Genomic DNA, 24,267 nt, shown 5'->3' with positions numbered 1-24,267 from the left:
GCAGGCAGCAGGCAATGGGCCAGGCAGATGCTTGGGGAGGCCAGTTTGTATTTTCACAAGCAGGAGTGTTCCCACCACAGAGGCACTAAAGAGTTGGAACTTTCAGCAGTGAGCCTGAGTGCAGCTCCTGTGCAAAGAAAAGGGTTCTTGTCTTCACAGGCTTTGCCATGTCTAGCTGCTGGTAGGGGTTGAATTTTTTACAGTGAACAACTGCTCAACTGTATTTTTTAGATAGATATTTTTTTTTTAGGTTCGTTCTGTTGTCCATCACAGCACTGCCATGGTTGGTATGACTGTTAGAGGAGAACCACACAAATTCCTGTGCACATAGTATCATTTTATGCTCCCTCCTGTTTTGTTCCTTCTATCTGCTTTAGACCAGCAGGAGAGGAGGGGAGAAATAGAGCAATTTCTTTTATTCTCTCTGAGTGTTTGAGGAGTGACAGACATAATTTTTTAATTCAAATGATTGCTTTTTGCCAACACCACACAAGCAAGCACAGACAGCTTACCCAGTGCGCTGCAGAGCAGAAGGGCAGCCACTTGGGAGTGGAGGCAGAGAGGTGCCAGGGGAAAACCTGTCCAAGCTTTCTTTCCCATGGAGAAGAAAGAATGGTGCTCAGAAAAAAAGAGAGAGTAATTACCAGCCTTTTAATGTCCTAGTTAATGCTGTGTTTAGTGCATGGCTGTTCTGGAAAGCAGAGGTCCAAGGAGGCTGATGGAGAGCAAGGGCTGGCAGTGGCAGCCCTGGGAGCTGAGGGACAGAGGGGTGCAGAGGCAGGGACACTGTCGTGGCATGCCAGGCAGGAGCTGAGTGCATGACAATGGCATAAGGGAATGTGTGAGGTATAAAAATGTTTCTCTGTGCCATTTAAAGATGTGATGGGGCAGAGGAGTTGTGGTCTGCACCACCACAGTGACCCTTCTGGGTAGAGAGAGGACTTTTTCTGCCATGGGAACTCTAATTGCTCTCACAATGGGAAATGTCAGTGTCATGATGTGGGTACCATGAATATACAAAACCTCATGTCCTCTGATTAGATATCACAGAAAGTGTTCAATGAGTTAGGACAGATATTTAAGCTCTTCCCAAAGCATTTCCCCTCCAGCATCCTTTGGTTTTTGCATAACCCCATGCTCTGCTCAGAGCAGTAAGCATGCCTGCCTCGGCACATAGCAGAGCTACGTGATGACCCTCCTTTGGACAGGGCTATAGCTCCAGAGCTCATCCCTATTCCTACACAACAGCAGCCTCTTGCAGAAAGGCCTGTTTGCCAAAGGCTGGATCTGATTCTCAGAGATATTTTGCATGCATTAACCTTCCTATAAGAAAATAGCCTTATTCAGTACTGCATGTAGGTGGAGGAGATGATGGAAAGGAGGGTTGCTTTCGGCAAACAACCAATTCAAGACTTAAATACAAATTCTTACTTTTTCTGCTTATGAGAAAGACCCAAATAGACTTTTTAAAAATACATAGATCCTTCAGTACATAAGCTTCACTTAGGACTTGTATAGGACACTTTAGAGATAGGTTGTGCCTGCTTTTTGCATGGAGAGGCAGGAGAGTGCCTTGGATGTGCCTCTGGGCACCCCTGTGAATGGCTGTCCTTGCTTTCCTGTGGAGAGAGCAGAGCTGCCTGAGGCTGCCATGGTGGGAGCAGCCATGCCCTCCCAGTCCTGCCAGCTTCAGGGACTTGTCACCAAGCAGGGGTTCCAGTGGCATGGGTGGCAGTCAGGGCTCACCAGGGAGCACTCCCCTCGCAGGGGTAGCTCTGCTTCCTGCCAGCGCAGCCCATCTTCCACTTCTCTAACTTCCTGATCAACCCTTTAATTTTGACAAAATCATTGACAAAAGACCAATAAAATGGAGAGATAGGCCACCTCTGTGCTCTATGGCTTTGGCTCATTTATTTTAATTAACTGTAACCAATTCGTGGTTAAACAAGACTCAAGAGGGTGCTCTCTAAATGTGGTACTCATGGCATACACAGTACCATTAATGAAACACTTCTCCACAGCTTGACTATGTTCTCCCCCATCTAGCTTGCAGCTCATTATAGCACTAGAGATAGGAAACAGAACGTAACACCTAATTAAAATGTGAGCCTGTGTCCACAGCTGATTTAATAGAAATAAAGGCATTTCTGGTGAGAGAAGCAGGAGAGAGCCATCACAATGAAAACATGTTATTCAAGCAGAATCTGGAGGAAGCTATCCCTCTGCTTTAAGCACCTGCATAAAGTTGTGGGTAACAACAAGATTCAGGTCTTGACCCAGCAAAACATTAAAAAGTGAAAACTGATAACAACTAAATGTCTGTTGTTCTCATTAACAATTCTGAACCCCACCACGTAATAACAATTTTTAGCCTGCCTTGTTGGTTGTCATAGAAATAGCACAAGCAACCACTTATTTTGGTAATAGGATTATAGATAGTGTCTTGTGTCATTTTAGTTGTTCTTTTTTAAATTATACTGATGCATTTTTTTATAAGTAGATGAGATATCTTCAGTCACTGGAAGATGAATGTAATGTGTTTTTGGTGAAGCATGTTAGAGGAATGCATAGAATTCAATGGCTTTTAAAATATTCTTAGTCTCCAAAATACAGAATGAGTATAAATAGCCCGATGTGAACTTAAAACTATGCATACCAAAGAGAAGAAAACTAATAATGTATCCTTCTGTTTGTTGCAGGTGGGACAGTCCCCTGGTTGATCTGTTTTTCTCCAACCAGTATCTTCAGATCACAACTACAGTGCCATCCACTTCGGTGTACGGGTTTGGTGAACAGGAGCACCTGTCCTTCAAACACAACATGGACTTTGTTACCTATGGCATGTTCAGCAGGGATCAGGCACCAGTGGTAATTGTCTTCATGCAACACTTTGTCTTAATTTGAATCAGCAAAAGGAGATGGCGAGGTACAGCTTTGCTGAGGGAGCCCTTCCCTCTGTGCAGTAACACTGCTAATGGGAATCAGTGGCGAACATGGAATGTCACAGATTTTGCAGTGTTGTAAGTTTTAATTAAATTACAAAACCATCAGTCAAATTGAGGGGACTTTGAAATGACTCATCAGAAGCTTTCTCATGGTGCAGTTAATTTTCAGAAAAAAAGTATTTTGTGTGCCAAGATCCTGGTTCAGGAAAGCATTTAATTTCGTGCTTGGTTGAATCCCTGTTCATCCAAACACGCTGGACTTCAGAAGGACTCGTTAGATGTTTGGCTAAATGAGAGTCAGTGGCTGATGAGTCTACCCAGCAAAGCAGTTCTTACCCATGTAATTTTTGAAGGTTTGTCAGAATATGGAAGGTTTATCTGATAGAGACAAAAAAGTACCATCATGATAAGGCAGAAAAAATAACTCTTTTCTATCAAGTTGACTTAACTCAAGTTCAGATGAAAAAATCCCCAACCTTTCAAAACAAGTCTTTAACTATGAATTACTTTATTTCCTTGTCTTTGCATATGCATCTAGCTGACAAAAACTATGAATAATAGCAAAGTCAAGCCATACCTCATGTGCTGTTTTCATTTCAGCCTTTTGCCAACCTCTATGGAGTTCACCCTTTCTATATGTGTGTAGAAGATGACTCCAATGCCCATGGTGTTCTCCTTCTGAACTCCAATGCACAAGGTAAAAAGATACAAGGATTCCCTATATGGGTTGCATATAGAAAGATGATAAATTAGCAAATATAAAAAACTGTTTTACTGATTACTTGTGGTTCCATAACTGAGGTTCCAGGAATTGCTATAAAGTTTTCAAAGGGATTTAATTAGAATGACTGTTCAACAAGATAAGGTATTTTCAGTGAAAAAATATATTAGTAATTTTTTTTTTTAAATAGAAGCACATACAGGGAAAGGAGAAGATGGAAGAAATTTCTTCTGGGATTGGCATAACTGAATCAAATCAATTTAAGTTAGTCCTGTGTTCTGTCTGTGGAGACTAGTTTCGTGCGTTGCCATGGTCACCTTCCTGTATTAATCCAGTGGTATAATTTCAGAAAAGGGGAATCTTCACTCAGTCTATAAAATCAGTTTCCCTGGCAGGCAATGACTTCCAATAAGAAGATTAAAATAATGTAGAGGAACACTAAACACAAGCTTGTGGTTTCTTTTTATATAAATGAAATTGAGACAAATGGATCTGTGCAAACTACTCTGTGTGGATTCCTGTGATTTCTTGCTGCACAATGCCAGTCTGAAAGTGGAGATTAGAGGAACACTGGGCAACTCCCAGCCTATGTGTAGGTCCTGTTTGCCCATCCAATTGTCCCCACAAGGCATCAGGTAGTGATTTGAATGTGTAGGCACCTCTGCATGGGGATACATTTATTCAAGAAGAGCCCATTGTGCATACAGATGGGATGGGATGGGATGGGATGGGATGGGATAGACTAGACTAGACTAGAATAGAGTAGTTCAGTTGGAAGGGATTTACAGTGATAAGCTAGTCCAACGGCCTGATCACGTCAGGGCTGACCAAAAGTTAAAGCATGTTCTTGAGGTCAGTGTCCAAATGGCTCTTAAACACTGACAGCCTTGGGGTAATTGACCACCTCTCCAGGAATCTTGTTCTGGTGTTTGACCACTCTCTCAATAAAGAACTGCTTCCTAATGTCCAGTCTGAAACTCCCCTGGTGCAGCTTTGAACCATTCCTACCCACAGTGCTGAGCTGGTTTTCACTGGGACCCTGTTTTTTTTTCCTTTCAGATGTTACTCTGAGTCCAAATCCATCTTTAACTTTCCGCACTATTGGAGGGGTCCTTGACTTCTACATCTTCCTTGGACCAACTCCCGAAAATGTAGTTCAGCAATACACAGAGGTAAGTAAAAAGTGCATATGGCAGAGGGAGCAGTACCTTCTGCTGATCTCCCCTCAGCATCTGGTAGTATGCGCAGTTAGTGCAGACAAAACCTTGTCCTGGTCTGTTCATACAGAGCCATAGCTTTAGGTCCCTGGGCAACCTGGCGTGTGGTCAAGGATCTGCAAACTGTCTGAGTGTGGCAGACTGGCCAGGTGTTCAGTACACATCTCCAGCCTTCTCTGCAGCATTTCAGTACTGTGAGCAGGAGTGCATTAAAGGGATGCAATGATTAGAAAGAAATTTGTCCAAGCACACTCTTCTCCAGGCCATGATATTTTACAGTCTCCACTATATGTAACTGTGTTTTGACTCTGTGGATGGAGAAAACAAATGAGGCAGAACACAGATGGAAATGTTTTGCAACTTTGTCTTCTGGACTTAAGAGATGTTGAATGAACTTCAGAGGCTTCCAGCCTTTATTTGCCAGGGAATTGCCTGTTGATTTTGGAGCACCAGCCTGTTTTTTCTAATAAAAATCCATGTAATTGCATTAGAGAGTATAGGTGTGAAAAAAAAAAGTATTTACTGCTCTCTCAAACAGCATAACTACTTCCTTCAAATTGCCCAGTGTTTTCCAAAGATCTGAGGGCACACAAGTGAATAGCTCCTTCAGGGCAGTGCATACAATTCTTATCCAGTGAGAGTTGCCTGGAAAAAAGTGTCGGGTGACATATTTTTCCTGGTCACCAATTGCTGGGTGATGTATTAACTGGGCCCTTGCTCAGAAGAATATTTGCTGAGGTGTGTGCCTAAAGTGCCAAGTGCCTAAGTGCCTAAAGTGCCTAAAGAACCAGTGCCAAGCTCAAAGAATATGGAACAAAGCTGAGAAGGGGCATGTCACTGTGAGAAGGGGGATTCATGCACGCAGACCTTGAGGATGAAGCTGTCACCAAGAGGTGCCAAGCAGGCTGTGGTAGGACATCCCCAAGCCTGGAAGCTGGAGCTCATGGTGAGATGTGCATGTGCTTTGCCTTCCTTTCTGTTGCTCCACCAAGGGGGCTGAGGTCTCATTGTCAGCAAACATTTTGTCTTTCCTGGCTTTATGAACCCTCCATATGCCAGGCTTACCTTCTTTTAAGACATCTGAAATTGGAACTGAAGCATTGCTCTGGCCCAGGAAAAAGTTAGTTTCAACCAGACGGAAAGTATTGCTGGGTTCTGTTTTAGTGCTGGAAGGGAGAAGAAGCCTCAGTCATGCTGCCATTTTGGGAAGGCTGGAGCTTCCCCAGGGCAGGAGGCTCTGCTAGACCTTCCTTTGCTGACCAGAAGTTCAGGTAGTGCCTCCCAGAAAGGCAGGAAACTGCAGGCACCCATCCACATCCCAGATGCTCTGTCACTCAGAGACTTCCATCCCCCTCTGCACATCCTTCCCACCAGCCATCTCCAACCCCAGTGGCACAGACCAACCAGGAAACTGGGTTTTGAATTTACACATTGGCAATCAAACAAGCAAAAAAAAAAACCAACAAAAAACCCACAACAAAACCAAACCAAGCCAAACCAAACAAAAAACAAAACAAAACAACAAAACAAAGAAAGGAAGAAAGAAAAAGTGAAGTGACTTTCCTGCCGGCTGCAGCTGTGATCCCTGCAATGAAAGCACCAGTTTCAGGGCAATTGCTGCAGCAATGCGCTGGAGATCAGAGCCATCCCCGTTTCTTTTCAAAGTCTTTTGCTGGTCTTTGAAGGCAGCATTTCTGTGGCTTAGCAGGTGGCCAGCAGCTGAAAATAAAATGAGAGAGTTCTCACTCCCCAGCTGATGGGTACTGGCAGCTCACTTTCCACCCCTGCCTCCCTGGAAATGGAGCTGGGGTGAAGAAAACAAGGTAAAGGGGAGCTGGTGGGTGTCTCCTAACCAGCCATGTCACATGCCAGGACAAAAAATCCCCTGTTCTGTATTCTTCGAGCTTGCATTTGGTTCTCTAGGGAATCTTAAAGAACGCATGGAAGCAATTTCACGGTGAAATAATAACTTCTTCAGTAAACATCCTGAAATTCCTGGATTGCAAATGTTACAATTACGGTATTATTAGTCTCTAGGGTAATAATTTGGCTTTTATGTACAAGATATGTGGGAAGAACACAAAAAAGACTTTATTTTTCCACTATATTTTCTGTCACATCGAGAGGACTCTCCTGAGTGGTCATTGTCATGCCCTGGGGAAGGAGAGGGGGTGGAAAGGAGCAGTGTGAACGATGCCTGCAAGGTACCACTTAGCAGCATCCCTCAGCTCTCCCAGCTGTTAGTGTGGGTGTCCCCTGGAAAGTGGCATTTTGGGAGCTCCCAGATGCAGGAGACTCTGATGGGGCCAGGCTTCCCAGCTGCAATGAGCTCCCTGGGGGAATGGCACTTGCCTCCTGCCTGTATGAGCATCTGCACAAAATCACTGCATGGGCCTTTTGCAGGGACCACCCATCACATCATCTCCATTATGGCCCCAGTGCAACTCAAGTTGCAGTTCAACAAATAGATACTTAGCAGCTGTTGGGTGGAGTGAAAGCCATTAATTTGTTATTTTATCACAAATTATCAGATGACAAGCTTTCAGAGAGCATACTGCATGTCTCCTCATTTTGTTTTGAGTGTAAATTGTTGGTTTACTTCCTCCTCACAGAACCATGGGATAGTTCTGGGTAGAAGGCACCTCAGGAGGTCTTTAGTCCAGCCTCCTATTTGAGACGTGACATGGGGAACCTGCTTGTACCTGCTTGTTCAGTGAGAATTGAATTAATGGGTTGCCTATGAAAGACTAAGCATCTGATAAGTGTTTATGCAGGGAAGAAAAAGATTTGAAGACCTTGACTTTGAAAATTCTTAACATTTTTATGCTCCTAAAGTTGTGTCTCCTTAAAGCAGTTGCAGGGCCTATCTTCTTGCTCTCCTCAAACAAATTCAGCTTCTGTGCAAAGACTTTGAGTGAAGGCTACCCCCTGCCCACACCCCTCACCCTCCTGCCTCAGCCATAGGGATACCTGGATACAGATGTCTGGGCCATGGGAGCACCTGTGTAATTTAGCCATTGTGTGACTATCCAAACACACGATTTCTGAGTCTAAATCCAGAGCATTAGCCAAATTCTATTTTTAGTTTCCTCCTTAAGCTCTTCCTTAGAGGTAGGAAGTTTAAGCAAATACCAAGTTTCAGGAGTAATTTCATATGGCTAATTAGGGTGCAAGATTAGTAATCTTTCATGCTGAGCCTCTGTTCCTGCGTTGCTGGAGATCTCAGATCCTTTGTGAGCATGGGAAAGAGCATCTGTCTCTGTGGCCTCTGTGATATGTAGGACGTATGTCTTCAGCCATCTCTTGTATCCAAGTCTTTGGTCATAGTGTCAGTGGAATAGGATCCTAATTTACTATATAGCATTTATAACTTGATTGATAACATTAATGCTCATAGTAATAATCTTATTTTTCCAATAACTGAAGACAGGGAAAATAAATACGGGTCACTTGGTCCCTGGGAACAGCTTTTAGCTGTTAGATATACATGTTTTCACTGAAACTTGTTCTTACTGCAAAACACTTCAGGGAACCTCCTGGTTTCATCAGGTCTCAGGTGAATCTGAAAAAAGTTGGGAAAAAAATTATGTAATGCTATGTTATGTAAACCTGGAAAAGCTAACAGTAAATTTGTTAAACAACACCAGGAGTTATTTAAGAACCAAGTGCAGGAGGAGTTGTGAAACAGAAAATAGGATCTTTTTGTTTCTGCTTCTGCACTAGTGTATCTTACAGGTTTTTTTCTCAGTTTGGATACCCCATATGTTTGCTGTTTCTGCATTTCTCATGTTTTCCTCCCTCAGTTCCCCTGCCACATCTCATTTACTTTTTCTGATTCTGTGACAGTCAATTTTGCCAAGGAGGTTTTCTCTGCCTACTGCATTTTATGATCATTTGTATGCACAATGCAATCTATATGAATTAACTAGATCCTAAATATATATCAAATCCAACATGAGTTTTTAGTTTTGGAAATTACATCTCTGCCTCTGCTGATCCATCCGCAAGTAGGTACCATATGTCAGTTACTTTATCAGGAAGCTTCAGGGGGATCCATTAGAGAGAGTCCACAGCATAATTAGAAAAAAGAACATTTGTTTTCCCAGCTGCCCTGTTTTCATCCTTCCTCTTCAAAAGTTCTGCTGATTTCAATTAAGTTCACCATAGATGCACCAGCCTGGTGAACCTGGGAAGCTAATGACTTTAAATCTTAATATCTTGCTTGCAAGGTGGATTTTCTTGAGTTGGTTCAGCTGTAAAACCGAGCTGCTCAAGGGATGCTGTCACAAAATACTGCCTTGCCGTGGGGCAGGTCTGTGGCCAGCAGGCAAGATGGCACCATCACCTAAGGATGGGCAGCTGAACCTCAGCAAACTCCAGTTCTGGGGATGTGCCCTGTGGGAAGGACTCTGGCTGGCACCCCAGTGGCCACAGCTCCACCTCCAGCCGTGCTGGCATCCATCTGGGTGCTAGATAGGACACAGGGGCAGGAAAAAACACCCCATTCAGCTCTTGTATCATGTTTTATTGCCGATGTCCTGGTTCAGGTCCCCCCCAGCCAGGAGTCACCTGGGGTATCGCAAGACCTGGAGCAAGTCCCAATTCCCTGTCATCCCCATGGCAGTTCCCATTTCCCAGCCTGCTTGGGGAGAGGCAATGATGCCACACAGACATCCTGCCAGGGCACTGGGCTCTGCCTTCAGCTGTGGGATTAATATTTATCAGCTGGTTTTCCCTCTTCCTCTTGTCTAAGGGGACAAGTCTGTGCACAAAACATTTTATTTCATTAGGGAGTTCTTTTGGTTTCGTCTGTCTTTTTAATCTTGTTTATAGAGGTCACTGTCTTTACAGCAGATAAAGCAAGAGCAAAACATGCATCTGCTTTAGGAGCACAAAGTGATGGGTTTCACAGAGCTCCTCTTGCAGCCTTGGCTGGTTTAAAACAAGCTCTGCTGACTCCTCAGAGGAATTTATCCTTAATATGGCAAGTGCAGTTGTGACGTGACAGAGAAACAGACTTGTTGCCCTGAGGCTTGTCGTGCTCTGCTGGACACCTCAGTGCTGCCTCACAGGATGTCTAAGAGATCATCCTGAGCCATCGTGCCCCATTGAGCTCTCCATGGGAAACCCCAGCAGAGCTTGAATTATGGTCTGGGGGATGAGGTGTGTCCACACAAGCTGGTAAGAACTAATAAAAAGTGTAACCAGACAAGACTAAACCATGGTGGCAATGGCATATCTCTGCCCACCGGCCTCCCCCTGCATGGCAGTGGGCCACCTTCCTCTGCCCAGGGCCCTCCTTGCCATGGCACAGCAGCCAGCAGTGAAAGCTCCATGCAGCTGTGTCATTGCATGCTGGAGATTGCTGCTCTTGCTTCCTCTGAAGGGCTTAGCCTCCAGCTAAGTTGGAGGTGAACTAAGTGTTGAGGAGAATGAAGAGAGCTAAGTCTGGTGGAACAGAACGCGTAGCAGGTATGTGGGGCAGCTGTGCAGCTTGGCCAGTGCATCCCTCCTGGAAGGACTCAAACCACTAACCTCACCAGTTTTTCTGGCTTGCTTTTGCTTTTTCTTAGGTGAGATACCAGCATCCCATGAAACAAAAGCACACTGTAGCCACATGAGTAATGCTTAGTGCTTGAAGTTTGTCTGTCTGTCCTCAAGCCATACTCCTTTGGGAGCAATTTGAACTCTGGGTTTCTCCAGCTTGGGTGCATTGAAATATCATCTGCTTATTCCTGCTTCTGTCCTGCATCTGTTTTTCTGTCTGGTGCAGTTTGCACATCCCAGCAGCTCTAGCATCCCTGCAATTTTAGAGCAATTTCACGTTCAGCATTGCTTTCCCAGGTCAGACTCTTACTGGAGAAAATCCCCCAGGAAGCTGTGCCTTTATGCATTGGGATCTCTAGAGAGCTTAGTAGTACAGTAGACACAGAGTGCCAGGAGTGCTGTGTTTTATTTAATTAAAGTAAGTGGGGCTTAGCTGCCAATATGCAAGTTTTATTATTTTTCACTTCTTAGCATAATTACCTGACTATTGAGATTCATGAGAAACTAAGGGAGGAACAGTTGTTTAGCCAAAGGGAGTCAATAGCTGCAACTGATTAATAAGTCATGGGTGCTTACTAGCTACTTGATTTTCATGTACCACCTGCAAGGATGATAGAAATACTGAACAAAGGTTAATTTCATGGGATCTAACTGTTTAAACTGAAGTAAGGATTTCAAGAGACAACCCCCAGAAAACACCAATGTGTACTAATGAGGCAGCACCAGATTTCAGTTTATTCCTACAACAGACACATGGTGATTGCTTGCTGCTTCTCCCAGGTTGCCAGAGCAGCTCACACTGGGGGAAGCAGAGCAGGATGCCTTGTTCCCCTGTGCTCTCAATCAAGTTTCCTCATGCAATTTACAGATGGATTACATGATCCAGTTGAAATAAAATATTTATAAAATCATATTTAACTCATTACCTCATGTTTCAGTTGAGAATTTCAGGACCAGACAGTAACTCTGACCTTGAAGAGATTTGTCAGTCTCTGGCAACACAGCACTGTGGGCCAGCAGTATAAGCAGTTGGTTGTAAGCAACTGAATTTCATCAGGGTGGTGTGTAAATACAATTAAAACTTCAGAGAGCTCAAATAAACATCAGACTCCTGATGAGTTAGTTCAGCTGAATGAGACAAGATAAATTAGCAAAGCTGATGTTGCTTTGTAGTGTCAAAGATTTGCCTGCTGTTGACCAAAGGATTTGTGGACTTGGCATGGGCCAGGCAGGGTCAGGTTCCACACTGGCTTTGTGTCAGCATGTGCCATTTAAGTGAAGGTACATGCTACTGTGTGGGGACTGAGACCTCAGTGAGACCCTCATTTAATATTAGCCTGGGTTTTCCCAGGTTTTCCTGTATCTTCCAGTGGTATGTTAGAAGTGATACTCAGTGAGGGTGTCCCTGCTAATGACAAGGGTCCACCAGGAGAAGTACTTTTGGAAGCCAAGCTTGCTGTGCAATGAGCTGTTCTGAGAAAGGGCGTTTCATGGGTGTGTGATACCTGTGCCCTGATCTTTGTGGCTTAAATGGGCTGGAAGCTTCTGCTATTTTAGAATAACTTATTTGTCTTTCTTTGCTTCTCTGTAATGCATTTTCTCATTTCTGCTGTAGGCCATTGGACGCCCACACATGCCTGCCTACTGGTCTCTGGGATTTCATCTCTCCCGATGGGGTTATGGCAGCATTGATGTTTTAAAGGAAACCGTTGATCGCATGCACCGCTACAACATCCCATATGTAAGTATGAATTTTTCACTGTGTATGCTGATTTTACAATCCAAAGTGAGATGGATAAAATTATAATAGAGGAAAAGTGATTATCCTGCTAAGAGAATTGTAGAATAATAGGATGTTCATAATCTTATGTAGTGGTTTTGCATAGAATATCTTTCTAATAACTTAAAAGGACATTTAAAGCAGGTTTTAAACATGAGTTTTAAGTGCTGCTCTTGGCTGCATAGCAGGTGATTCTGGTGGGGATTTACATTTATGCAGTATGAGGTGCCAGCAATTGAAAAATAAATTATGGGACTTTTGATGCATATCACTGCCAAACAGTTGCTAATGTAGGACTTCTACATTTCTGTTTTGTCCATTGCTACCATGCAAATTTATAGAAGTTGAATTTGGCCTGACCATTATCTACAGTTATTATGGTCAATCTCTTAGGTCTTATTTCATATGTTAGTTCTCTTTTAGAAATGCAGATTCATACATTCTGGTTTTCTATGTCAAGTGCATGAAGAATAGAATCATAGAATGGTTTGGGCTGGAAAGGTCATCTAGTGCAACCCCCTGCAGTAAGCAGAGATATTTTCAATTAGGTTGGGTTGCTCAGAGCCCCATCCAACCTGACCTTCAATGGTTCCAGGGGTGGGGCAACCTGTCCCAGTGTTTCACCACCCTCAATGTAAAAAATTTCCACCTTATCTATAGTCTGAATCTATCCTTCTTTAGTTTAAATCCATTACACCTTGTCCTGGTGCAACAGACCCTACTAAAAACGCTGTTCCCATCTTTCTTGTAAGCCCCCTTTTAAGGATTGAAAGGCCACAATAAGGTCTCCCTGGAGCCTTCTCTTTTCCAGGCTGAACAACCCCAACTCTCTCAGCCTTTCCTCGTAGGAGAGGTGTTCCATCCCTCTGATCCTTTTTGTGGCTCTCCTCTGGAGCTCCTTGTCTCCCTGTGCCAAGCTGGAAGAAGCACTCATGTAATGCTTACTTTCAAAATATTTAGGATGTCCAACATCTTGACATTGACTACATGGATCGTCGCCTGGACTTTACCTATGACAAAGTGAATTATGCAGGTCTGCCAGAGTACATCCAACAGCTGAAGAAGGAAGGAATGCACGATGTCATTATTCTGGTAAATTAACGATGTTGCTAATTATTTCTCCATTTATAAGCACTCTTTATAACACTATTTGCAACATAGTGTTCATAGTAGTATCTGGGTGCTATGGCAAGTGTGCTATTGTAGCAGATTTTCTGGTTTTGTCATTTGTTGAAAAGAGCTGAAGAACAATTTATCACAGATTTCATATTTAAATATGTTGCATTTATCAGATATCTCTTTACCAGCACCATTGATACACCATAACATGAATTCTCTTTCACTTTTTCTCACTCAATTATGAGAATTTTTCCTTTGTTCAGGACTGAGTTGAGATAGGATTGCTTTCATGCAGTACTTTTCCTGAAAATGAAAAAACAAATTTAATGTGCACACAAAATCAGCTGAATAGTGGGAAAAAAATTATTAATAATAACTTTATAAAACTAGTAACTAAAATTAATGTTTCTTACATTTACTTTTAATCTAAATTAGTGTAAGATACTTTAGTTTGTGTGAAAATTTGTGGAAAATGTATGTTGAACCTGTAACCACAATTGACATGACAAAACAAATTTGGGCAGAAGAGAAAATTGTAGTTTTTACCATTTTCCCCATTCTTTACCAACAAAATTTGCTTTTTCTCTCCAGCAATTCCCCATACATGTCTTCATGCCAAAATTACTCTTTGTTCCAACAGCTAAGTTAGTGTCAATGCTAGCAAAGAAATCAGAGACCAGTTAAATTAACATTTATTAATTTAAACATTACGTACATTAATAAATTAAATACAAGTCCTTGATGGAGACACAAGATGATGCTCTGCAGGGCCTCCCAGCAGTGCAGTGCCAGCAGGGCTGCGCCCCCCAGGGCAGGCTGGAGCAGTGGCTCCAGTGGGGAAGTATCTGGAAGGCTCAGGGATGCCCAGATACAGAGCAGTGCACACGGGCTGCCAAGTGTCACCACAGAGATAAGGGGCATCATGTGTTTTCCATAACCACTAGGGACAGGAGAAGAAGTGCTTTAAATTGCAGCAGAAAAGATTTAATGTAAATATGAGGATAATGCTGCCCATCAGCAAGGCGAGTGGAGCAGGAAGCCAGCTGCCCAGGGCTAGGGCCAGGGGTCCCTCCCCAGCGGGTGTTGCAAACAGGTCCAAAAGATGCTTCAGGGATGGCTCAGGCTGAGCTGACCCACGAGGGAAAGCAGAGGAGAAAATCCCACAGAGACCCTGTCAGGACTTTGTGCTGCAATTGCAGTCTTATATTTTCCAGCCTAAATGGTCAGCTTACACTTTAATTTGGGTACTACTATTCATGTTTACCTCAGACTGAAAATCTGTTGTCCTTCGACTTTCTTTCATATTCTCCCTCAGCCTATTTTGCTAGGCTGAATGAATTGAAGTATTTTATTGTCTTTTTCTCGGGTGAGGTCTTCAGATCTCATCGTAGCAGCTCTTCCCCACATGTGCCCCAGTTTGAACATGTTTGCCTGTGTAGCAGGTAGTTGGATTTCACAGGGCTCCATATGATCCCCTACAGTGTTTGGAGAATGGCAGAAATATTTCGTTCTTTCTGCTAAAATTTGTCTTGTATGACAAAGCCCTGCCTCACATTTACCTACATTATATGTTATTATACTTGAAAGGAGACCAGTTAGTCCAGCTGAATCATAACGGACAAACCACTATGTTTTGGCCCAAAGTTCATCCAATCCTTTTAAAATAAGGTCCATGTTCCTCATCTTGTCATGAGGGTCCTGTCAAAGGCTTGTGGGAAGGCAGAATGAATAGCAGGGTTCTAAATTGTGGGACAGTTCCTCCTTCAGTTGTGGTACTGTATCAGATGTTTACTGAGAGCTACTGCAGTTTTCTCATCTAAAAGTCACATTATCTTGTCAAATAGATAAAGTTAGAACTGCATCCCTGTCCTTATTTTTTCCTCCACAATTTGTTGTTAAGTTTAGCATATGACTGAAGACGGACAGTTAGCACCACAGACACCCATATCAATGTTTCCTTTTAAAAATACAGTTGTGAGATTTGCTATTCTTCAGTCTGCAGGATTTGTTGGTTTGTTTGGGGAGTTTTTGGGTTTTGGTTTGTTGTTTTTTTTTTAATGTAGTTTCACTAAAAATACTTGCTTTATATTTATTATTGGCCTAACTCTTCACTTCGTTGTACTGTAATTGCATTCTCTGCTAGAAATCTCAGACAAAACCACACAGCCCAACTGATCAATTACATATGGATAATGGAAATAGCAGCCTATATAGCGAGTGTTGTTTGCCAGCAATTTGTCCTCAAAGATACATTGCTCTGAATGTCCTGGTTCTTCTGCAGCTGTAAATCAGGAGAAGCTACAGGGTGCAACAGTGAAAACAGTTTCCATTAGTGGAGGTCCAAGGCACAGAGTTTAAACAGTAACAGATAAGTAAGTCACTCTGATGGAGAGCAAAATCAAGACAAAAATAGTCCAAAATTAACTGGGTATGTAATTGTAAATATCTAACCAAGTGGTAGAGGGCACATGTGGGGTCAGGACCAAGTGCTCTGTCCAACTATGAGGCAGTTTAGGCTGCCTGTATCCTCAATACTGCTCTAAAAATTACCACCTGCTTTTTTATCGATTTATCTCCAAGAAGTTTGCAAGACTGTGAGCATATCAGTAAAATACCATGAGTTTGGGATAGCTCTTCCTCTGCACACTCTTGCCCTTCAGTAAATACATGGTAGTCACCTCTTCATCAGTCAGGATGCCTCCAGCACTTGCTGCTGGGTAAGAAGCTACAGGCAAGCAGTCACCGTTTAGTGGGTGAGCTATATTATCTTCTTACTTGTGAGTTTAATTTCAACAAGTTTTTTAAAGCTCTTTCAGTTTCCCAGGTGGTGCATGCTAGAGCAAAGCAAGGAGCTGTTGCTATATAAATCTAAATCCAGCTGTCAGGCAGATGCAAGGAATATACAACAAATCTTAATTCATGCAGTGAGCTAATGGGAATCAGATAGGAAGCCTAGCCTTTACTTCCTCCTTCCACTAACCTGTAACTAAGGTCTCTCTTCTGATCTAGTTCTTTAGATCAGCTTGTGAAAAAGAACACAATCTGATCCAGTTTGTTCTTCATTTTAAAAGCTAATGGGAAGTACAGGTTGCACTGGTAGAGAAGTTTTCTATTTTCACTTGATTACAGTTGCTGATGCTTCTGTCAGACTGACTGCTAGCATTCTTTGGTGATGTAAAGCATTCCCAAGTGACAGCAAAACCATGCTAACTGCAATCAAGGCAAGTGTAAGCCAGCTGGATACCAAAAGAACAATTTTCTATTTAGATTCCTTTTGTGTAGAGACAGTAATGAGTGGGTTTCCCAAGTGCAGCAGATTGTTGCCTCCTTCATAATGATTTTGGGACATGGGGTCTGATTGCCATCACTTAGTCTCACGTAAAACCTCCAGTAAATGGATTTGGGGGAGATGGGTTCAGTCCTCCTCTTCTCAGACTGCTATGGTCACAAGCAAAGTGCAGACCCTGACAGCCAGCAGTATTAACATCACTAACCTGCCTGAGGGAGGGACCCTGAGCTCAGTTTTGCCACCACCGCTGAGGTGGCAGGTGCCTCACCATCAGGAGTCCTGTCCCCATTGTTGCATCCAATGCTGACAGCCCTCTGTGCCTATGGTCACCCTGATGGTACCATGGAGTAGCATGGAGACTCCCATTATTGGAGTCTCTAAATGCAGTCTGTCAGCACTTCTCTCTCCTGATCTCTTTCAGAGGCCACCTCCACCTAAGAGAAATTTTGGCTAGGAGTGTCAGTGCTTGGTCATCATTACTGTGCTGAATCATGTGCGTGCTTCAGCTGAGGCAGACCAAATATATTCCTTTGAAACAAAGAAAAGAGTTCTAAAAGTAAAAATTACGACCATGTAAAATTATAAACATTATTATTGTAGAGGAGCTTTGATGAAAGACCTTGTATAACTTCCATTAAATCTCACTAAAAATAGAAGCAACTGGGAATTACATGAGTGACAAATTACTTAAAAGACAATAGCAACATGCTCATGATTTAAAATTTAAAATAATGCTTGATAGCTTTAACATTTTAAAGTCCAGCTCTATTAGCTGTAGAGGCTAAAATTTCCAGAGGTGAGTTTCTATGACTGTGCATCAAAAATCTATGATTGGGGCCCTAGGTGGAAGTGCATCAGTCTGGATAAGTGCTGGGTGCCCTCAGGTCTCAGGGCAATCAGCTGGAATTAAGGATGCTCAGCACCTCCTCTCCATGAGCTGCTAAAAAAATAAGTCAGGGAAGATTTCGCAGACATGAACTTCCTCCCCCACAAACAACCCATTAATGCCTGGGAGGCTTTTTTTCTATTTAGGATGATACCACACCTGCATAATAGATTTATGCACTAGAATAACCTTTCAGCTGAAGGAAACCAGAAGTTTGCATTAGGAGTAGGTAATTAGCTGATTTTTTCCAGCATTCATGTCCCTTGAGGGACTCATTTTCTACAATTATAAGATAATAATTGCAGATGGACAGTTTTCTCTTTCCCAAAGCTGAAGAATTGAACAGTTAAAATCCTAATGAACACCTACAATCTTCATGGAGGTGACACTGGAGCTAGACAGTCAAAGCTGAACAGAATTTTGCACTTAAGGTAGGGACTTAGCAGGGGCATGGAAGAATGTACTTTCTTCACGAGGGCTATAACTATCAGAGAGCTTACAAGTAAATCAGGCAATTACTTTAGGTATCAAAATGAGGTTTAAAACGTGCCTTTAAATAAATTTCCCATTTGGGATCAGATATGCTTTTTTCTTAAGAAGTTTATTAGTTTATTAGTAGCTACAAGTGAATGGAAGAACTGCTTCAGTGATGTTTGTCTCCATTGTGTTTCATAACGGAAAGATTTTGCCTTTAAGAGGAACCTGAAGAAAAAATATTTTCTAATAGAAAATTCTTCTAAAATGGCTGCAATCTTCCTCTGCTCTAAATAACACAAAGCAGATAGTTGCTCCCAGTTAAGGACATATTGCAAAGCACACTTATCTCCTTTTAGTCCCAATTGACTGCTGGGCAGAGTCGAATAGTATCTCTGCATTGACTGGCATCTCTAAGTATTTCTAACTTTCTTACTGGCATGAAGAGCCACCATCCTTGCCAGGAGCAGATGAGGATCCCTTTTGATGAGCTAGGTGGTTGATGGCTGTTGTGGTTTGGGCCCAACAAAGGAACAGCCCCATGGCTGCTCACTCAACTGCCCCCCACACTCTGGGATGAGGAGGACAAAGCTCATGGGTCAAGAAAAAGGACAAGGAGGGTTCTTCACCGATTAAGGTCCTGGCCAAAACAGACTCAACTTGGGGAAAAAATAATAATTTAATTTCACACTAATCAAACACACACAGGACACAGACAACACAAAGAGCAGAGCTTGCATATGTTAACCCACCCCTCCCTTCTTCCCTGGCCCAAATCACTTTGTTCCCGGTTTCTCTCCCTCCTTCCCCCCAGCGGCACAGAGGGACAGGGGACGGGGTTTAGAGTCAGTTCACAGGCTGGTGGTTCCTGCTGCTCCTTCCTCCTCAGGAAGAAGGATTCCTTACAGTCCTTCCCTGCTTCCCCACGGGGTCCCTCCCATGGGAGAGAGTCCTCCACAAACCTCTCCTCCATGAGTCCTTCCCATGAGGTCCGGAGCTGCTCCAGCCTGGGCTTCCCGCAGAGTCATGGGCTCCTTCAGGAACAAACTCCCCTGGCGCTGGGGTCTTCCACAGCTGTGCAATCAGTGTCCACAGGCAGCAAATCCTCTGGCCACAAAGTCCAAGTCCAGTGGCCAAGTTCACCTCTCTTGGCGCCTTCAGGGAATGTTCCACCACGTTCCTCCACGAGTGCAGGGGGACAGCTGCCATCTCACCATGGGTTGCGGGGAAACTTCTGCTTGGGCACCTTCTTCCCCTTCTTCCTCACCAACCTGTCCTCCTCCAGCACAGCTCTCTCATACAGCACAGTTCTTCTCCCCCTCCTTCTCTACTCAGGCGTTATCTCGGTTCTTTCGTATGTTAATCACTGAGGAGCACCAGGTATGGGGTGTAAAGTGCTGTGGTCTTCATGCCTGGGGAGAACACAGACGTGTGGCCCTGCAGGCATGCGTGAGTTGGATTCTTCTGCACCAGATTGGCAAAAAACACCCTTGTCTGACATTGGATTTGAAGGGAGGGCTAATTAGTGCCTTCTGATATCAGATGTGTCCCAACTTCATGCCACTTGAGAAATTTTAGTTATTCCAGCATTGAGCAGATGATGCTGAGGCAGCTGGAGTGAGGATTACCTTGGAGGAAACCCAGAGGTTTCCAAGTGTAGGAATACTCAGTGTGGCACCCTGCTCTGCCAAGAAGAGACCTTGGCAGGGGGTAAAAAAAAACTCTCTAAAATATTTGGAACACAGAATGTCTCATTAAAAACCCCCAAACATTAAGATATTTAATAGTTTCACATCACTTTTGCTTTATACAAGAGAAGCTACATATCTTTAATGAATTTTCAAAATTATTGTGTGCTCTCAACTCTTACAAAATTTTGGTGCTGTTTCCTTCTGACACTATGGCAATCTGCATTAAGAACATAATCCAAATTTTTCTAAAATATACAAATACAAAAATAACTGTTGCATTTGGGATTTCAATAATGGAAATGTAATTACTGCTTTCAGGACCCTTTCATAAGTAAGGATGAAGAACCAGGCACTTACAGACCTTATGATCTTGGCCAGGAAATGGGAGTCTGGGTGAACAACTCTGATGGTGTAACTCCTGCTGTTGGAAAGGTTGGTTCATTAAATAATCTAATGCATTTGGTCTACTGTTGCTTCAGAGTGACAAAGCAGCCATGTAACAGAAATTATAACCAGGTGTTATACCTGTGGACTCTAGGCCTGGCCCCCCGGAGACTCTGTGTTTCCTGACTACACGAACCCCAGGACAGTGGAGTGGTGGACCCAGATGTGTTTGGAGTTTAAGGATGTCCTTGACTACGATGGGATCTGGATTGTAAGTCTCATTATATTTGCCCTTCTTTCTTCTAAAAAAGAAAAAAAAAATAAAATAGGCTTTTGACTTGTGTCTTGTTCTCTTTAATAAAGGATATGAATGAACCATCCAATTTCTTAAGAGGCCAGTATCCTGGATGTGCTGTTAATGATATAAATGACCCTCCTTATGTTCCTAGTAAGTTAAGTTTTCTTGACAATCTCTTTTGTTTCTTATTTTTTTAATCCTGGATAGGATTTTCCATCTTTCCCTGCCTGTCCTGTGTATTCAGTTACATGTTTGTTCAAGACTCCATCATCTCAGCTTTGGTGGAGTATTAAACATAAGCCACTTCCCTCTGTCACTGGGCCTGCCTTGTAACAGGACTAGAAAAATGGCCTTCCCCGCCACTGTCTGAGCAGTTGATTTGCATCAGAGAAAAGGCAAGATACCTGTATCCTGTAACTCTGCTACAGATTTATGGAAGGAGTAATGTTTCTGCCTTACCATCACCACTTCTTGTCCCAGGAATGGGCAGTCTCTACCTTTTCCACAAATCACGTTAAGGCAGATGGCATAATACCCTAATTCAATATATTTCCTTTCTCTTAGGAAATAAATTTTCATTGCCTTACTAGAAATGGGCTAAAAATACCCATGCCTGAGGGAGACTGATAAGAATGGGAACACCTCTTCCGGTAGCTGGTTAATGACATGCTCATTCTTCCCCAGGAAGCCAAGAATACTTAACATTAGTGCCAGTGGTCCTGGCAATTAATCCAGCCAGCATTTCCCCAGGAAGTCCTGGCTGTCCAAGCAATGCTAATATGCAGCAGGAAGTTGATAAATAAATGAGTTATTGACAGTGAAGATCAGAAATGTCCTCTTTTCCCCTTTAGGCTGTTGTGCTGTCATGTGGATTCTTCATCTTATTTATTAAATCTTATTTCTTTTCCCTCTGAATACAAGAGAAACAAAAATAACAAAATGATGACAAAATGTTATAAAAAGATTGTAAATTATTGAAAACAGAAGCAGAACTTTTATTTATGATTTTGGTGTTTGCTCACTTGGTGAGGAAACCACTGATTTTAACTGTTGTACACTGGCCCTGTGGATCTTGTCCTTGACCAAGCCCAGGAACTGAGGACACATTTCCACGTTTGCCTTAAGTCACCTTGATTTTTCTCATCATTCAGAGCTGCAAAAAAAAAAGTGCGAGACTTTGGAGAAGATGGCCAAAACAGCAGAGCTCCCTCTACCCTCATAAATAAAGGACTGAGGGATGGACTCACAAAGAGGCTTCTGAGCCACAAAGCTGAGCTTTGCAGCAAGTGGCATTGAAGCCTGAGCCATTACAGAGGAGTCTTAGAAACCTAGATAGAATTAGAGACCTAGACAGCTTCATGGCATGGAAGGACAATGAGGGATGCTGAAGAAAGGTGTATTTTTAGCCCAGTTTCTCTCTGTGGCTTGCTCCTTCTCATGCACCTATGCCCCTACTTCTGGTTGTAATTCACAGTGTTTGTCTCCCTTCTTCAGGCAGGAGACTAAGACATTTTTTCTCAGGTGCAGGAGATCTATTTTCAACCAGTGTTTAAGGGCTTTATTGTTTATTTCACTTAATGCTGGTGCTGTGCCTGCCCTTGGCTATCCAAGCCCTTGGCTGGTATAGGTGTGAGGTGGGACCTGGGCTGCTAAGTGCCACAAGACATTAGGACCTTTCTGGGGTTGCAGGGTTTTGAGGGCTCACTGTTGCCTTAGGTGACTGAATCTGTGCAAGTCCCAGTCTCAGGGCCTCAGGCTTTCTGTCTGTGTAGCCTGCAGCCTCCTTATCAAAATTATAACCACGATTACACATAACCGTGGTTTGGACTTCTAAAAACAGATGTCCTTCAAATCCATTTTCTATAAAACACTTTATATTGAAGATTAATGTGTAATTGTAAAATAATCAGTATTATGGAGGCAGAATACAAAATACTCTGAATAAGAATAAAGCATAAAAATTTGAGTTACGGGGCAGCATTTGTTTTTTTCAAATCCTACCTTAATTTCACAGGGCTAATTATTAAGTGCCACTGGGACATTAAGAGTGACTTTCCCCAGAACCCTAGTGTCTTCTTCAAAGCCTTATCAGACAAAGTTACTTGGAAATTGCCTATAAATGATTTTGAATGCAGATCAGCCACACTGGAGTCTTTGTGTCTGAAGAGCCAAACACAAGGATTCCAGCTGCGGTGGCACAGCAGAGCAGAGGCTAATAGGGTTTCAGGTACAGAGCAATGCACTTCGTGGTAATGAACTGCAAACATACACTGAAGTGCAATTAGGCAGTGAGATTGCTGGCTCACAGAGAAATATTTACAACAGTGCATGCACCTAATTAAGTATGTAAAAGAATATTTGAGAAGCTATTCTTCTTTTTTTTGGGAGGATTTTATAGCATTTTCAACTCCACCTCTAAAAAGAAGTACATTTATAAACCAAACATCTGCCCTGCCCAATTCCTGCTGAACTTCACATGGCATTTTCATGAAGGTTATCTGCAGAGTATGGGAATCATGTTTTCTGCACCAAATAGGTTTTGCCAGCATCTACTTAATATGGGATCAAAGACCAGGCAGTATGTCTGCAGACAATTTGTGCCCCATGCTGCTTCCCCTAGCCCAGCTAAACCAGTGATGTGCCAGGTGTCAGGGCTACCCCTGGCTATTATAGAAAATAGACAAAAAGCTACTGCTGCCTCCACTGCTGGTAGAAAGAGCTACTGGATAATCCATCTGCATGTGAATATACCATTATAACTTTGCTCCTTTCTGTGCAGCCTATCAGGCCATGGCAGATGGCACCCTGAGGACTGCTGCACCTCATGCTTTTCCCTCCCTTGTGCACCTCTGGCACTCCCAACCCATCTCTTGTGAGCTGCTTGGGGCTGTGCTGTCCTTTAGTCTTAGATGCCTCAGGGGAAGAGAGGGGCCAGAGTTGAGCTCAGGTGTGAACTTTGCTGCAATAGGGCAGAATCATGCTGCCTACCTACATCTGCAGCTGAGTGACACACAAACTGTGGTCTCGTGATTTCATACATCCATACAAGTTCCCTGGGCATCTGAATTTCTGTTTGTGTTTGGTTTTATTTGTTGGGGATTTTTTTAATGTTGGTTTTGTTTGTTTGTGGTTTTCTTTGTGGGGTTTTTGTTTGTTTGTTTTTGTTTTTCAACATTTTTATTCTTATGTAAAATTTGTCACTATGTAAAAGAATGTATAGCTGTATTCTTAAATCAGCAACGCAGAAGTTTTCTTTCTGGCTATCACTTATTGAATACATGATATCTGTACAGATATTTTGAATTATTTGACATAAAAGTTGAAATTAATTAGCAGTATTTACTCAGTCCTCTCACCCTCTTGAGGACACATTTGCAAGCAGGTATTCAGGGCTACATGCTAACCTCTAATCAGTGCAGGTCCAGCACTTCTTCAGCTTTTCTTCTTCCTAAATCCTGTGGTGTTTTCACCCCTAAATGATAGAAATATGAAAATATTTTAACTGTGATGCATATAATTTTACAGTATTTTGTGTAATTCTCAGAGATTAGTGATGGTTCCCTGTCACAAAAGACACTGTGTCCTGATTCCAAGACTTACCTTGGAGAGCACTACAACACCCACTCTCTCTTCGGCTGGTCACAGACAGCACCAACTTTCAAGTAAGTTTTCTAAGCAGATTTCAGGTGATTGAAATAAATTTTAAAGACTGCAGATGTTACCTGGGAAATCTGTAATAATATCTACTAAGAAATAACCTCATGCTTCGTTTCACTATTTGTCATTTAGTAAAAACTTTCAAGAAAAGAGAGTCTTGGAAGAATAAATGCTATCTTTTCCTAATTTACTTTTCTTAGCTAAAATTAGAATCTACTTGTAGGGCCTAACTCTTCAGCTACTGCTTTTGTGTAACTAG

General features: G+C 42.7%; 1 protein-coding gene across 1 annotated transcript in view; it reads left to right on the top strand.

Annotated features, from left to right (window-relative positions):
* The window catches only part of LOC127386566 (sucrase-isomaltase, intestinal-like), a 59,017-nt gene that overhangs the window by 11,913 nt on the left and 22,837 nt on the right, over positions 1 to 24,267 (top strand). Inside the window, exons 5-13 of the mRNA XM_051623860.1 lie at positions 2,700 to 2,868; positions 3,546 to 3,642; positions 4,726 to 4,838; positions 12,046 to 12,171; positions 13,171 to 13,302; positions 19,982 to 20,101; positions 20,208 to 20,324; positions 20,417 to 20,501; positions 23,896 to 24,013. Of these exons, the coding sequence (XP_051479820.1) occupies positions 2,700 to 2,868; positions 3,546 to 3,642; positions 4,726 to 4,838; positions 12,046 to 12,171; positions 13,171 to 13,302; positions 19,982 to 20,101; positions 20,208 to 20,324; positions 20,417 to 20,501; positions 23,896 to 24,013 (1,077 nt within the window). The remainder of the gene's footprint in view (positions 1 to 2,699; positions 2,869 to 3,545; positions 3,643 to 4,725; positions 4,839 to 12,045; positions 12,172 to 13,170; positions 13,303 to 19,981; positions 20,102 to 20,207; positions 20,325 to 20,416; positions 20,502 to 23,895; positions 24,014 to 24,267) is intronic.

Source organism: Apus apus, chromosome 1 (assembly GCF_020740795.1).
Source record: "Apus apus isolate bApuApu2 chromosome 1, bApuApu2.pri.cur, whole genome shotgun sequence".
Taxonomy (NCBI): domain Eukaryota; kingdom Metazoa; phylum Chordata; class Aves; order Apodiformes; family Apodidae; genus Apus; species Apus apus.
The sequence above is the reverse complement of the archived record's forward strand: the minus strand, read 5'-3'. Positions and strand labels throughout refer to the sequence as shown.